At 42.9% G+C, this 15,979-nt stretch overlaps 1 protein-coding gene across 2 annotated transcripts in view; it reads right to left on the minus strand.

Annotated features, from left to right (window-relative positions):
- Nucleotides 1-10,739, minus strand: part of LOC109928625 (transmembrane 6 superfamily member 1) — a 72,315-nt gene extending 61,576 nt beyond the window's left edge. For both annotated transcript variants that reach the window (XM_020528552.2, XM_048616128.1), the window contains exons 1-3: nucleotides 10,147-10,739; nucleotides 1,017-1,120; nucleotides 795-892 (exon numbers count right to left, since the gene is read on the minus strand). In XM_020528552.2, coding sequence (XP_020384141.1) covers nucleotides 795-892; nucleotides 1,017-1,120; nucleotides 10,147-10,238 — 294 coding nt within the window. In that variant the 5' untranslated portion in view covers nucleotides 10,239-10,739. The remainder of the gene's footprint in view (nucleotides 1-794; nucleotides 893-1,016; nucleotides 1,121-10,146) is intronic.
- Between the last annotated feature and the right edge of the window lie 5,240 nt (nucleotides 10,740-15,979).

Here is a 15,979-nt window from a genome sequence, read left to right on the forward strand (position 1 = left end):
TTTCCTTGATAACAAGGTGTAGAGCTGGATGAAATTTTTTCTGAAGAAGGGTCTAGGCCCAAAACGTCAGCTTTCCTGTTCCTCTGATGCTGCTTGGCCTGCTGTGTTCATCCAGCTCTACACCTTGTTATCTCAGATTCTCCAGCATCTGCAGTTCCTACTATCCCTAAGAATAAGATTCTTTTTTGACACAATCCACCAGTTAGGAATGGTTTGCCGATTAAACTGATTTCCTAAACTCTCAGGCTCATTTTCACTTTGGGAAATATTGTTTTCATTTTCAGGCAGGTTGAACCTATACCCATTGGAGGTTAGAAGAATGACAGGTGATCTTATTGAAACATCTAAGATGCTGAGGGGGCTTGGCTGGATGGAAGCTAGGAGGCTGTTTTCCCTTATGGAGAAGTCTAAAGCTAGATGAGACAGTTTAAGAATCCCATTTAAACTGAGACAGGGAGACGTTTTTTCTCTCTTAGAGAATTATTCATCTGTGTTATCCTCTTCCTCAGCTAGAAGTGGAAGCCGCATGGCTATATTCAAGGCTGAGTTAGATTTTTTGATTGATAAGGAAATTAACAGTAAAAGGGGACACATAGAAAATTATTGTTAAGGGAACAACCAGATTAGCCATGGTCTTACTGAATAGCAGAGCAAGCTTGAGAGGCCAAATGGCACATTCCTATCCCTAATTGTTGCGCACATTCAGGCAGGAAGGCAATGTAGCTTCATGCTATCACCTAAGTCAAAATTATTCCTAAATCCATCAGCAGGGGACTGATAGTGCCTTTGCCTACCTCTTTCAAGTAAAGTGTCATGAATCCATCAATAAGTCCATCTTGTTCAAGTCCAACAATAAGGTCCACCACACTGGTAAATGCAAAGACTGCATAAACTGCCATGAAGATAATAGCACACAATTAGCAACAAATCTATTTCAGCCTTTTCCCAGAGTGTAAATTCTACAGAATAAGTGGATTGGCATGTGTTTATTCACAGCATAATTCAGCAATACTCACGGTAGAATAAAGGATCCTTTGGTGGTTTCTTTCTCGCCAGAAAATACGCTATTATTGCAACAGAAATCAAGATCAACAATCCAACAATAAGGATTGTCCAGGGGCTGCCAAAGTAAAAACGAAAGTCACCTAACTTTAAAGAGAAGCTTCATTTCATTTGACACTTTGTTAAAAATTCTTGACATTTACTCTAGTATAGAATGCAACAACGATATTCAACAACAACTTACACTGATCGTGTGCTCTTAACATAGTCAGACACCCAAGGAATTTCACAGGAGCATTAGAAAATAACATTTGGCACCAAGACATACTGGAAATATTCAGACAAAGCAGGGTCAATGAGGCAGAGGAAGAGATGATAGCGAGACAGAAATTAGATTTAGGGAGGGAGTTCCAGACCTAGACAGTTGAACAGCTGCCAGTGTTGTGCCCAGTTAAATGAAGGTGTTAAATATGGCATAACATAGAATCAAATAGAATTTACATCATAGAAGCATGCCACTCAGACCAACTGGACCACACTGTGGTTATGTCCCACAGGGTTCTTCCACCCTTCTTCATCGAACCTATTAGCAAAAGCTACTATTCCTTTCACCCTCACATGTTTAACTCACTTTCTTCAAATACATCAATCTTTTTTCTCCCCCTACCATGCAAGTTTCACACTCTAAGCCTTATTGTTTCAGTCCCATCTCTGTGATTAATTTTTATTACATTCTGAATAAAGAGAGCTTCACAGCTACCACTATTTTAATAACTGCCACAGCAAGGTTGAATTTAATTCAGACTTGTGCCTCGATGCGATGATCCTCTTGAGAACACTAGCCTTTAAAAAGAAATCCAAATTTCAAATGAGAGATTGAAAGGGTCAGATGGCAAGATTTCAAGTTTTAAGACTTTTACTGCAATGAAGAAAGAAACCACAGCAACCTTGACTAATTATCATTTCAGCAGGCCACTGGCACTCTAAATAACAGAAGAAATCCCAATTTAATGATGAAAATGATGAAAAAGCTCCTCGCGTCGTTATACTTTGTCTCTTAAGTGAACATTGCATTCTCCTGGAACTAATCCAATGTGATTCCTAGATCCGAATGACATATTTTCTTTCTTTTACTTTCCTGATCAGATAACTCCTCTTCCCAGAAGTCACTTCCACGGTGAGGGACAAATTGGAGATTCTCCCCTCTAGGCAAGGCTGGGCAATTCTTCCAGGTTTGTTTAAATTCTCACGAGTTCAGATTCTTTAATCCAAGGATGAGCTCCTACATCCTTTGTGACACAAAATATTGCTTTGCTGCCTCTAATGCTCTGCTCTCCTTTTTACTTAGCAAAGTTTGCAACCGAATTCTGCAATAGCTTCCTATATGTTCTTCCCCTCTCAAAGCCTATCTCTATGGTATCATGAGTCACATGGGCCTTGTATCCAGGTAGAAATGATAATTAGCTATTGTTAAGGTACCCAACAGCATTTTATGGAGTCATACAGATATACAGCTTGAAAACAGACCCTTCAGTCCAACTTGTCCGTGCCAACCTGATATTCAAAATAATCTAGTCCCATTTGCCGGCATTTGCCCATTTGCCTCCAAACCCTTCCTATTCATATACCCATCCAGATGCCTTTCAAATGTTGTAATTGTACCAGCCTCCACCACTTCCTCTGGCAGTTCACTCCATACACACACCACTCTCTGCGTGAAACTGTTGCCCCTCAGGTCCCTTTTGTATCTTTCCCCTCTCACATTAAACCTGTGACCTCTTGTTTTGGACTCCCCTACTCTGGGGAAAAGACTTTGGTTATTCACCTTATCCATGCCCCTCATGATTTTATAAACCTCTATAGGGTCACCCTCAGCCTCTGACACTTCACAGAAAATAGCCCCAGCCTATTCAGCCTCTCCCTATAGCTCACACCCTCCAACCCTGGCCCCACCATCCTTGTAAATCTTTTCTGAACCCTTTCAAGTTTCACAACATTCTTCCTACAGCAGAGAGACCAGAATTGCATGCAGTATTCCAAAAGTGGTCTAACCAATGTCCTGTACAGCCACAACATGACCTCCCAACTCCTATACTCAATGCACTGACAAATAAAGGCAAGCATACCAAACACCTTCTTCACTATCCTATCCATCTGCGACTCCACTTGCAAGGAGCTATGAACCTGCACTCCAAGGTCTCCTTGTTCAGCAACACTCCCGAGGACCGTACCAATAAGTGTATAAGTCCTGCCCTGATTTGTCTTTCCAAATTGCAGCTCCTCAAATTTATCTAAATTAAACTCCAAACGCCACTCCTTGGCCCATCTAATTAAGGTCCTGTTGTACTCTGAGTTAACCTTCTTCACTGTCCACTACACCACCAATTAATTTAAAGTAATCCTATTTACGAAACGTAAAATTACTAACACCTCCCTGGGATTTCGAGACCAAATATCCACAATCAGTACAGCTGACTTGGTCATTGTTCACAGGTGCAAACACCTTGCAGCTTTTTTCCCAATAAAACAGATTGAGCCCCTCTTTAACCTTTCAGTCACTCATGCATGTTGTTGGGTAGAATTCAAAACAGGCCTGGTGATTCCCTTCATTCTTCAATCTTACTCTAAATTAAAGACACAGGGCTCAATCACACCTGAAATCAGCGATGCCACTTTTGTTGGGTTTCATGGAAGATATCTCTTTATGAGGTGGAGTGAATGTTCCCATGCTGTTCTCCCACACTCACCTAATTAACCATGCACCACACCCCTATGGCACTCTGCTCATCCAATAACAGCCCAATTCTCTCACATACCACAGGCGAAATACTTGCCACTGCTGGACAAGCTACCAACTGGACTATCTCCCTTCAATGCTGTCTGAGACATCCCAACTATTGCACACCAGTATCGAGACAGGTTGCGCTCTGACTGTTCCCATGGTTAAATACTAATTGCTCAGTGTCACTCATAATGACTGGCCAAAAGATAAATCTAGGAACCCTTCCTGTGCGATTATATTCCAGGAGGCACTACCTTCAGAAAACAGTCACAGGCAGGCACTTCAAGGGGAATATGTGATGCTAAAAATCAGTTATGGAAGAATTTAGAAGTTAATGTGTGGAGAGTTGCGTTCTTATAAACTCAACTATTAAACATTGTGCAGCTATACAGGGAAAAGGAAATAAGTTTGATTTCTCAAACCCTTCATTTTGCAACAAGTTTGAATTCCGTTCATCGGTTAGAAATTTCAGTACAGTGTTGAACAAGTGCTGAGTTGCCAGAAGTGCTATCTTTCAGGGGAGACATAAAACCGAGGCCTTTCAAATGCACGTAGAAGATCCCATTGCAATCCATCAAGGATGAGGAGTTGAGTTCACTTCAGCCCGGCTAACATTTTTTATTCAGCCATAATTGCTAAAACAGATTCAAAAACAAAAATTGGTAGAGAAACTCAGCAGGTCTCGTTGCAACTGTGGAGAGAAAGCAGAGTTAACGTTTCAGGACAAGTGACCCTTCCTCAGAACTAAAACAGATTATTTGGTAATTATCACATTGTGGATCTGGAAGCTTACTATGTACCAATTGGCTGCCACATTACTTACTACACTTTGCAAGTATGTAGTACATTATTGGCTGGAAAATGCTTTGGGATATCTTTGAACCATGAAAGCCGCTATATAAAGTCAAGGTGCCACAGTCCTTCAAAACAGATTGTTCCCCCTCTATGCTCTGGTCTGACAACTTCTACAGTCTGGCACCCACTGTGGTCCAATGGGAGGGAGGTGGTGTGGCAGTGTTCAGGCTGGTGCATGGCTAATGTGCTCACATTGAGGACCAGGACAACAGCCCTCAGTTCTGAGCAGGACAATAATGCACGCAATCTCCTGTGACCTGGTAAGTTCTCTACCCCAGTATTGGCTCAGTTCAGAGGCTGCTTGGTAACAGAGGTATACCTGTAATTAGACATCAAAATCTCCATGCGACGAATGTGTTTGTTTGTGTCAAATTCAAAACTCAGCTAAATAAAGAATTAACTTAAAGGACTATTTGTTTAAACAGAGAATGAGTCATGTGTGTAATGAACTTCCGGAGGAAGTGGTGGATGTGGGTACAGTTACAATGCTTAAAAGACATTTGGATAAGTACATGAATAAGAAATGTTTGGAAGGACATGGTCCAAGTGCAGACAGGTGAGACTAGTTTAGTTTGGGATTATACTCAGCATGGACTGGTTGGACCTAAGGGTCTGTTTCCGCGCTATATGACTCTATGACACTAGAATGTAAAGCTCGTCTCAATAATGCTAACCGTGACTGATTTGTTGTAGAAGCCCACATAAATCACTAATGTCTTTTAGGAAAAATGTACCATCCTTATCTGGTCTGGCCTACAAGTCCATAGCAATGTGACTGACTCATAACTGTGCTCTGAAATGGCCTTGCAAGCCCCTCAGTTCAGGGGCAATTAGAGATGGACAACAAATGCTGGCTTTGATAGTGATGCATACATATTTGAATAATAAAGAAAATTAAACATGAATGATTTTATTCACAACATAATTGAACATCTTACAAGTTACAATACAAAAGGGATATTTTGGTTTCGAACTTCTTCCTCAAGCATATACTCCAGTTGTACGGTGTCCAAAACTGGCAGAATGAAAATCAGATCAGAAACTATATGGGCTTCATCAATTGTATCATGTTTGATAATACTAGTTGTGGCATACACGCTCGCTCAGTAACCGCACTGAATATTGTGACCTGTGAACTAAATTACAGTCTGATTTCAAAGTGAAGAGTTTATTAGATCAACTGATGCAAACTTGCTTCCAGTTTCCCTGTATACGGGAGTATATTTGAGGATTAAGGTCATAAGAATTGAATTCTCCACACATCAGCTTCAGTCCTCTGCAAAAACTAGATTTAAACATCAAAGTTCCCCCTTTAAATCGCTGTCTGATTCAGAAGGTAGGATCTTCAATATTAAGTCACACAGGAAACAGTAGGATAAGTGATTTGGTCCAAAACGCCACCTTGAGAGAGCAAGTTCAAAGAAAAGAATAATGATCAAAAACAAAGTTGCTGGAAAAGCTCAGCAGGTCTGGCAGCATCTGTGGAGGAGAAAACAGAGTTAACGTTTCGGGTCCGGTGACCCTTCCTCAGAACTGATGGTGGCTGGGAAAACGTCAGTTTATATGCAGAAAATAGGGACATGGGTGGGGTAGGGAGTAAACGATAGGATAGAGCCCAAAGAGAGAGAAGCAAGCCAGAGACAGAGACGTTCGCCAGGGAACAGGGTGGTGCATTGAAGTGGCAGGCAACTGGTAGTTGCACCTCTGTCTCTGGCTTGCTACAGTGTTCCAGCGAAGCCCAACGCAAGCTGGAGGAACAACACCTCATTTTCCGCTTGGGGACCCTACAGCCCTCCGGACTCAATATTGAGTTCAATAATTTTAGGGCCTAAACTCTCCCATGTCCCAGCCCCCTACCCCACACACCAGGCCTTGTTACCACATAGCCTGCCACTACACACCCCCTGTTGTTAGTCACTAACAGTCCCCATTAACAACTACTCACCCTCCCAGCCTGATCGTCAGCAACTCCTTTGTCTGTCCAACTGTCTTTCTCTCTCTTCGGGCTCTATCCTATTGTTTACTCCCTACCCCACCCACCTCCCTATTTTCTGCATATAAACTGACGTTTTCCCAGCCACCATCAGTAGTGAGGAAGGGTCACCGGACCCGAAACGTTAACTCTGTTTTCTCCTCCACAGATGCTGCCAGACCTGCTGAGCTTTCCCAGCAACTTTGTTTCTGTTCCTGATTTACAGCATCCGCAGTTCTTTTGGTTTTTAAAAGAATAATGATGACGAGGCAGACAGGTTTCTGGACTGAATTCCTTAAAGCCACTGCCAAATTGAAGGTCAACAATTAAAGTTACTTATTTAAAAAGTTCCAGCAACACTCCTGCTCCTTCAGTTGAACCCAAGAGTTCCGTCATTCCAAATTCATTCCCTGGTTATTATTAGGTCATTTCAGCAGGAAAGTGATTGGGCCGCTACAGTTTGACTCAGTGCTCCTAAGCTAATGTTAGGAAAATGAGCCAGGCATCCCATATTGGATCATTACCTAATGAAGTCTGCTGAAAGATATGGACAGGCTTTGATGCCTCTGTGAGCTGACTGCCAATGCTCCATGTCCATTGGGCTAAAACAATGGAAGGCAGCTAACACCTGTTGACCAATACCATGGCAAGAAGCCAAAATCTTCTATAGCAATGGGTCCCTTACCATGGATCAGAACAGCCGATTATTTCGCAATGCAAACTCTGAGGCAGCAATTGTGATTTCAGGTAGAGACTCTGGCTGGGACGTAGGTTTTCTTTTCTCTAAATGTTACATCGATGCACTTTCACTGTCCTGATTGGCGGCACGGTAGCTCAGTGGTTGGCGCTGCTGCCTCAAATTGACAGGAACCCAGGTTAGATTCCAGCCTTGGGTGATTCTCTGTGTGGAGTTTGCACATTTTCCCTGTGTATGTGTGGATTTCCTCCCGGTGCTCCAGTTTCCTCCCATAGTCCAAGGATGTGCAAGTTAGGTGGGTTGGCCATGCTAAATCCAGATTTACGAGGATAAGGTAGGGGACGGATTTGGGATGGGATGCTGTTCAGAAGATTGGTGCAGACTCGATGGGCCAAATGGCCTCTTTTTGCACTGTAGGGATTCTATGATTGGTCTTTTTCTCACTACTCTGATTGGGCCTTTTGGTTCTGTGCTCCAATTGATTAATTTGATTAAATTGATTTCCTTAACTTTGCTAAGAGAAGGTAGTGGCATAGTGGTACCAGCAGCAGTCCTAAACCCCAGACTAAAGGTCTGGGAACAGGGGTTCAAATCCTGGTGCAACTCTAGGTGGTGATTTTTAAATTCAATGAAAATCTAAATTACAATGTTCAGAGATTATCTAAGCTTTGCCATAAAACCATCCGGTTCATTAATACCGGTCTTTAAGGAAGGAAATCTGCCATCCTCGTCTGGCCTAGGTAGCAATCTGGTTGATTCTTAACTACCTTCTGAGCTATTGGGGATGGGCAATAAATGCTAGCCCAGCCTGTGATGCCTATATCCAAAGAACAAATAAAAACAAGTGCTTGTCATGCAGAGACAGTAAGAACTGCAAATGCTGGAGTCAGAGATAACACAGTGTGGAGCTGGAGGAACACAGCAGGCCAGGCAGCATTTCAGGAGCAGGAAAGCAGGGATGAGAGGGAGGGTTGCTCATGGGATTTTACCAGTTTCAAAATTTCCCCACTCCTCAGCCCATGACCAACCCTCCCTCTCATCCCCACCTCCTTCACTTGACACAACCTGTCTATCTTCTCTCCCACCTATCCACTCCTCCCACCTCACTGACCAATCCCCACCACTCCCTACCTGCACTCACCTATCACCATCCCACCTACCCTCCCCAGCCCTACCTCTCCTCTCTCTATTGATTTCCCAGCTCCCTTACCCCTCCCCATTTCTGAAGAAGGGTCCTGACCCGAAACGTCAGCTTTCCTGCTCCTCTGATGCTGCCTGGCCTGCTTAAAGTGCAGATTGTGCTCACGTGCTCTGACACTTGTTGTGGGACAGTCTTGGAATCAGCGCTGAAGCTCCATGACATGCACATACTCAACTGTCAGCTCCAAGACCCCTTCAAAACTATTGTGGACAAAAATAAATGTGCCTCTGCACCATAACTTCCTGCCTATTCGCTGCTCTCAGTTTGGGATCATAGCAATTTGCAAATCACTAATATGGGGTCACAGTGGGAAACTATTTGAGAAGCACAGCTTAAAGAACGAGAGAGAGACCAAACTTGCATTAATTAGTCACCCGCAATCTCAAAACATTTTACAGCCAGTGAAATAGTTTTAAAGAACAATCTCTGTTGCAATTTGCACACAGGATCCCACACACACACCAATGAAATAATACCCAGATAACCTGCTTTCATAGAATCCCTACCAGTGAGGAAGCAGACCATTTGGCCCATCGAGTCCACACCAACCCACCAAACAGCATCCCACCTAGACCCACCCCCTGACCCGAACCCTGCATTTTCCATTACTAACCCACCTAGCCTGCACATCCCTAAATACTCTGGGCAATTTAGCACGGCCAGTCCGCCTAACCTGCACATCTTTGGAATCGGGGGGAGGGAACCGGAGCACCCGGAAGAAACCCATGCACTCGCTGGGAGAATGTGCAAACTCCACACAGACAGTCGCCCAAAGATGTAATCACAACCAGGTCCCTGGTGTTTTGAGGGAGCAGTGCTAAACACCATTGCCAACCATGAGTTTTAGTCATGTTGGCTGAAGGATAAACATTGGGGAAAACACCAGGGCGAGCTCCCCATTTCTTCTACCTACACTGAGTGTGCTGTTTTAGGTCCACCCCAGGGGGCACATGAACCTGCAAAGTAAAGGCTTCAGAAACTGTGGGGAACAAACTCATTAATGAAACATTTGACTGTATTCAAATGGCACAAAACAACAATTAGGTCAGTGATGCAAATACTTAGAACATAAATGTCTTATATTTATAATGTCTGCGGTCACAGTAGTGACAGTACAGGAACTGTGCAAGTGTCCAGCACTTCAGCTCTTGATAGACTCATAACAAACAAATCTCAAGTGAAACAGCTTCCCGGTAAATGATTAATATTCCAAATGTGGTATATTTATAATCACACACAACATACAGATCCTTAAGTTCCAAATGACAGAAACTCTACTAAAGTATAAGGAACGTCCTTTATGGGATTCCCCTGTTTTTTAAAGCTAATTTAAAAAACTACAAAACCGGCTTATTTTGACCCAGTGTTTAGTTAATCAAACACAGATGACAAATACCAGTCCGGATAGTAATTGTGGACAAGGCAGAACGCTCAGCTTTCGTTACAGCTGCCCGACAAATTCCACTGACTGCTTTAACAGTGTTCAGCAGCCTGTTACATGTTTTGCCATGGATTACCCTCCCTTCCTGCACCTCAACGGATTTTCAACAATAATGACTTCTTCGGTCTTGCTTCACTTCAACGCAGCACATGGGCAAAACAGAAAGAAGACAGGCCGAATGTTAGCACTGACTTACCTGCAGTTCGTGGATAAGAAATTAAAGAGATAGCTCACTGGAATTGACACCAGAGATAACACGAAGACCCTGGTGGCGGAGGAAGCAGTCATGCTTTTATGAGAAATTAAAATTATCGTGTGTCACGTTGCGACTGTAATTGACAAAACTACTCTCCTTCGATTCCGTTATATGGCACTCCAGGATTTGTATTCTGTCTGCTCCCAGCTCCTGACAAGGTTAGAACAAAGGGAAAGCAGTGTATCGCTCCTTCCAAAGAGAACTGCAACTTCCTCTTGCCTTTTCCTCTCTCTCTCTCCCACTCTCAACCAGCAAGCCCCAAAATTATTGCAGCATTAATAGTGATGAAAGCCCAGTAGTTGTCCTGGGGACCGCTTCTCTGTGGGGATGATGGTTTCTGCACTCAAACACACAAAAGGCTACTGGCCAGGATCCCAAAGCACAATCACATTCCACTTCTAGGTTCTGGGCAGCTCTCCAAAATCCCAAGCGTCAGTACATGGGCCAGCTGTTAGTCAGAGCCCGGGGCTATATAGCACATTGAAACCCCTCTGGGTTATTCTGTCTCTGTATTTTTGTGGCAAAGTGTGGTAAGATGGATCAAAAAGCACGGTGCATTTGACAGGGAGATTTTGTCTGTTCATTTTAGTTCCGGCTGCACAGCGCCACCATCGTCTCTCCCAGATTTGCAGCCGAGGTAAAATGAATACTATAATTAGCCCTTATTTGTCTCTCCCTCTGAGAGCGCGATTGCAGGTACTTGCTTGAAGGTCGAGCAAGGCGCGTTTCTAATTGTCTGACCCTTCAAAGTCATGTTTCCATTCTGCATGTGTCAGAGTTTGCAGGGAAGATTAAATTAAGGAACATGACAGCGAGGGAGATGACGATTGGCAGTTCATATGTGACAGGCAATTCTGATTTTTGAATAAATAAGCAGTGTAGAGATGTACTTCAGGCATTTTGAATAAATAAGCAGTGTAGGGATGTACTTCAAATGGTCAAATTCCTAAAGGAATTGGTGCAATTGGAGGGAAATAATTTGAATTATATAGGAAGAGAAGGTGGTGACAACCTTCAGGAGCTTGTTCATTTGTTTTTAGTTGCACCAAGTCTGATCTTTATCTGTACCCTATTTAACTGCCTTAGTTCCAGATCTTTCAGAACAAAATCTAACAATCGCAGCCTCAATAGGTAATAGTTGAAGGAATTCCAGATTTCTATCTTGCTTTGAGCTAAGAAGGGTTTCCTGTCCTCACCCCTGAACATTTCACATAGAATCCCTACAGTGTGGAAACATGCCCTTGGCCCAACAAGTCCACACTGACCCTTGGAGCATCCCACCCAGACCCATCCCCCTATAACCCACACACCCCTGAACGACTATGAGCAATTTAGCATGACCAATCCACCTAGCCTGCACATCTTTGGACTGTGGGAGGAAACCGGAGCACCCAGAGGAAACCCACACGGACACAGGGAGAATGTGCAAACTCCACACAGACAGTCACCCGAGGCTGGAATCGAACCTGGGTCCCTGGCGCTGTGATGCAGCAGTGCTAACCACTGAGCCACTGTGCCGCCCCCAGCTCTAATTTTAAGGGCAACATTTGGAAATACATATTCACTGTAGGGGCACAGTTTCTCCAGAATGCCCGGACTAGATTGCTGTTCCTTTTCAAAGAAAAGAACACAGAACAGTATAGCACGGGAACAGACTCTTTGGCCCTCCAAGCCTGCACTGACACATTCTGCCCTGCCATACTAAAACTGTCTTCACTTACAGGATCCTTATCCCTCTATTCCCTTCCCATTCGTGTATTCGTCCAGGTGTTTCTTGAATGCTGTTATTGTGTTTGCTTCCACCACCACCTCTGGCAGCATATTCCAGGCACTCACCACTCTTTGTGTGAAAAACATGCCTCGCACATCTCTTTTAAACCTCCCCCACCTACCGCACCTTGAGCCTGTGTCCCCTAGTAATTAAACCCTCCACCATGGGAAAAAGTCTCATACGTTCCACTCTATCCATGTCATTCACAATCTTATAAACTTCCATTAGGTCATCCCTCAACCTCCTGCGTTCCAGCGATAACAACAAACCCAGTCTGTCCAACCTTTATTCATAGCTAAAATCCCCCATACCAGGCAACATCCTGGTAAACCTTTTCTGTGCCCTCTCCAAAGCATCCACATCCTTCTGGTAGGGTGGTGACCAGAACTGTACGCAATATTCCAAGTGTGGCCTAACTAAAGTTCTCTAAAGCTGCAGCATAACTTGTCTATCCTTATACTCAATCCCCCTTCCAATGAAGGCAAGCATGCCATAGGCCTTTTGTACTACCTTATGTACCTGCACTGCACGTTCAGTGATCTGTGAACTTGCACACCTGGATCCCTCTGCATATCAATACTTCATAACTCATTCTGAAAGATTAAGAGACAACCTTGGAGGCCTTGGGTAATGACCCTGCCCCCTCCCCCAGTTGGACTTCTGAGTTCACATCCCACTTCAGGCTGTCGTGGTTAAAGAAGGTTATTCCAATTAGGATTGTATCATACAGCCACACAAACTGAGTAGCAACCTGCAAATTTTTCCATCATACACCAGCCTTGATAAGAGTGGACAATGTTTCATGTTTAGCAATGGAAAGACAGATACAGCCTCCATCAGTATTCATAGCTCCAGATTACAACAGCGATATAAAATGCATGCTGTAACACACACAAAGGGGAAATCCAATTGAACTGCTTAAGATGAAGTCAGGGGTTTGATAAAGTATGTGTGTTCCTACCAAGTCACACACCAAACTATCACGGACTTTTATTGCTGCTCATTCATCATCATCGGACAATTTACGGTTCAGGTGGTAGCAGCACAATCTCTGAACCAGAAACTCTAGGTTCTAATCCCACTCCAGAACCTGTTGGCTACAGAAGAGGCATTTCAAAAGAGTGAATGATACAATTTAACAGGTTGACAAACAGTTGGCTAATCATTCCAACAGTTCCCCCTGCTTCCCCAAAGACAGAAATATGTGCATGAAGATACAAAACGAGCCATTGTTATGTCAATATCTTGGTACTCCCTCTCCAAAAGCACGTGGGTCTACCTACACCACATGGACTGCAATGGTTCATGAAGGTGACTCACCAACACCTTCTCAAGGGCATGGGCCATAAGCACTGGCCCAGATAATCGCTCTTAAATCCCATGACCAAATAGGGAAATGTAGATAAACTTTTTCCTCTGGTTAGAGATTCCAATATCAATGGTTCAGTCAAAACCCTGCACCTCCCTAACAGTGCTGTGGTTGAACTTGCACTGCACGGAGTATAGCAATGTAAAAAGGAAACTGTCCAATACCTTCTCAGGGATAACTAAGGGTAATATCATACTATTAAAGTGTTTTAATTAAAAATATTAATATTAAGTGCCAGCAATGCCCACATCCTGGCAACAATCAATCACCATTTAATGCATGCGCATAACATTTGATGTTTCTAAGGGGTATTCATTGTATTCTCTGGATGAGTGATGTGTTTTTGGCTAGAGTCTGTTGTAGATTCATGAGAAGAAGAAGGACCTTCGAAACTTTCTGCACAATACACCAGAAAGGAATGGTTTCCATATCAATGGAGCAAATCTTCCTGGGAATATTAAGGCATGTTAATGGGGCTTGTTGTTGTTAGTGTGCAAATTGGCCAACAAATTCAAGAGATGAAGAGATTAAGATTAAGAAATTGCTGGTTGTTTTTTTCAACTCCTCTATTTGTTTTTCACAAACAGCGCTTCATCTTTAACTTTTCTGTTTATTTTTAATAATCTACAGAATTTTCACATTAATTCATCATTAAGATTGCCACAGAAAGTTAGGCTCATAATTAATAATGTAAATAGCTTTATATTGATATAATAATTGCTAATACAAAGTCCAAAAAAAAGAGCGATTTAAACTGCTGAGTCTTAGTTCCACATATGGTAAATTACTTAAGATTCTAAAAATATTCCATTTTAAATTCTTAATGGCCATCTTAATTTATTCCTCTCTTCTCTCTCTCTGAATCCCAGTCTTTTTCCTCTCTCATGTTTTCTTTCTGGACCTGCTTTGTTCTCATTACTTAAAGCTCTTTGGTTAAGGTGATGCACTGTTGGGTTTAATTGTTCCTCAGGTTTTGAGTTGAGAGATGCGGAAAAAACTTTGAGAAGTGGGCAGTGCTCATGATGGCCGACTTCACCAATGTCTGCATCAATGTATCAGAAAACTTTACAGCAAAGAGGCTTCAGCCTTAGAAAAAGAGCAAAGCCCACACCTGGCAGTGGAACCAGATGTGGTGTTCACTGGTGAGGGTAGAATTGTTTGGGATTTCAACTGAACACATTCATTAGTTAATTTAAGGAATCAGTCCATAAAGAGTAACTGTCACACACATGAAATCTTCAAAGGAAACTTACAAGCTTAAAGTGGCATTTCCAGAGCTGATGTTCTATTCCAGCCCCGTAGTGACCAGTAATCACAGAAGGCCTCAAGTGTACCAGCAGATCTCCCTCTCCATGGACACCCAGGTATAGATGTAAAAACAATCTCAAGCAGTTTGTTTGTGACATTATAAAGATGCTCAGCAACTTGCCAATGGTCAGGGTGGATTCCTGTGAAGCAGCACAAAATTACGAAAACACTTATTCTGGTACAGTAATCTCAGGCTTGTTGAGCTCTGCAGGACTGAAAGAGATTTATGATGCTGATTACATGTAAGATCATGCAGATGAAGACAGAGAGAATTAACTTGTACAGCAGAAGCTTTCTCCAATCCTGAATACTCCTTCGAGCTCTTAGCTACCTCCCCTTGATCATGCTGTCTTTCCAATTAACCCTCCTAATCACCTCATCTTCCCTCTCAATAATCCATCACTATTGATTGTCCCCATCCTCTGATCGCTCCTCTACTCTAGATCACGCTTCTTTCTTAATCGCCCCCTTTTTCTGGATCACCCAATCCCTCTAGATCACTTCTTCTCTCTAAATCATCTTGCACCAAGATCTACCTCAGGATCACTGTCAACAACATACTGGCTGTAAATTTACACCCACTTTATATACACATAGCCTGAGGATGTGCAACAATTGTCTGCAAGCTGCTATATTTGAATTGAGCCCTGTATCGGGTTTGCCCTGAGCCAATTTAGGGAGCATTCCTCGGCTATATGACCTGATTGCAAGCTGGCATTGTCCAATTTCACTCCAGGATCTGCTTCGTCAACAACCCTTCCTCCATCAGAGAGTCAGAAATGGGGATCTTCATGGAGTCTGTCCTCATCATTTTCTGACAATTTGTCCCATTATTAATTTGTGAGTTTGTTCTTATTTCTCTGCGATTAACTTACTTTTGAACAAATCTTACTACTTTTAGCCTGAATGTAATTGTCTGACAGTGTAGTGTTTCCCATGATCGAGTCAGGAAATTCTGACAGCTATCCCGCACAGTTCTATGGTGTATTCAGCCAAAGTTGAAGACAAGTAAATAGCACTGTGACATGTTATCTCATTCGGAACATGTATAATGGCAAAATCCGCAGGCAATGGGTAAAAAGCAGAGTGGCATCAATGGGCTAGCTCTTTCAAAAAACTAAGACAAACAAGAGTCCACAAGATAAAAACCGAAAGAACTACAGATGCTGTAAGTTGGAAACGAAAACAGGATTGCAGGAAAGGCTCAGCAGGTCTGGTAGCATCTGAAGAGAAAGCAGAGTTAATGTTTCGGGTTCAGTGAGCCTTCCTCAGAACTGATGGTAGCTAGGAAAATGTCAGTTTATATGCAGAAGATAGGGTGGGGG

This window comes from Rhincodon typus, chromosome 33 (assembly GCF_021869965.1).
Source record: "Rhincodon typus isolate 14 chromosome 33, sRhiTyp1.1, whole genome shotgun sequence".
NCBI lineage: Eukaryota > Metazoa > Chordata > Chondrichthyes > Orectolobiformes > Rhincodontidae > Rhincodon > Rhincodon typus.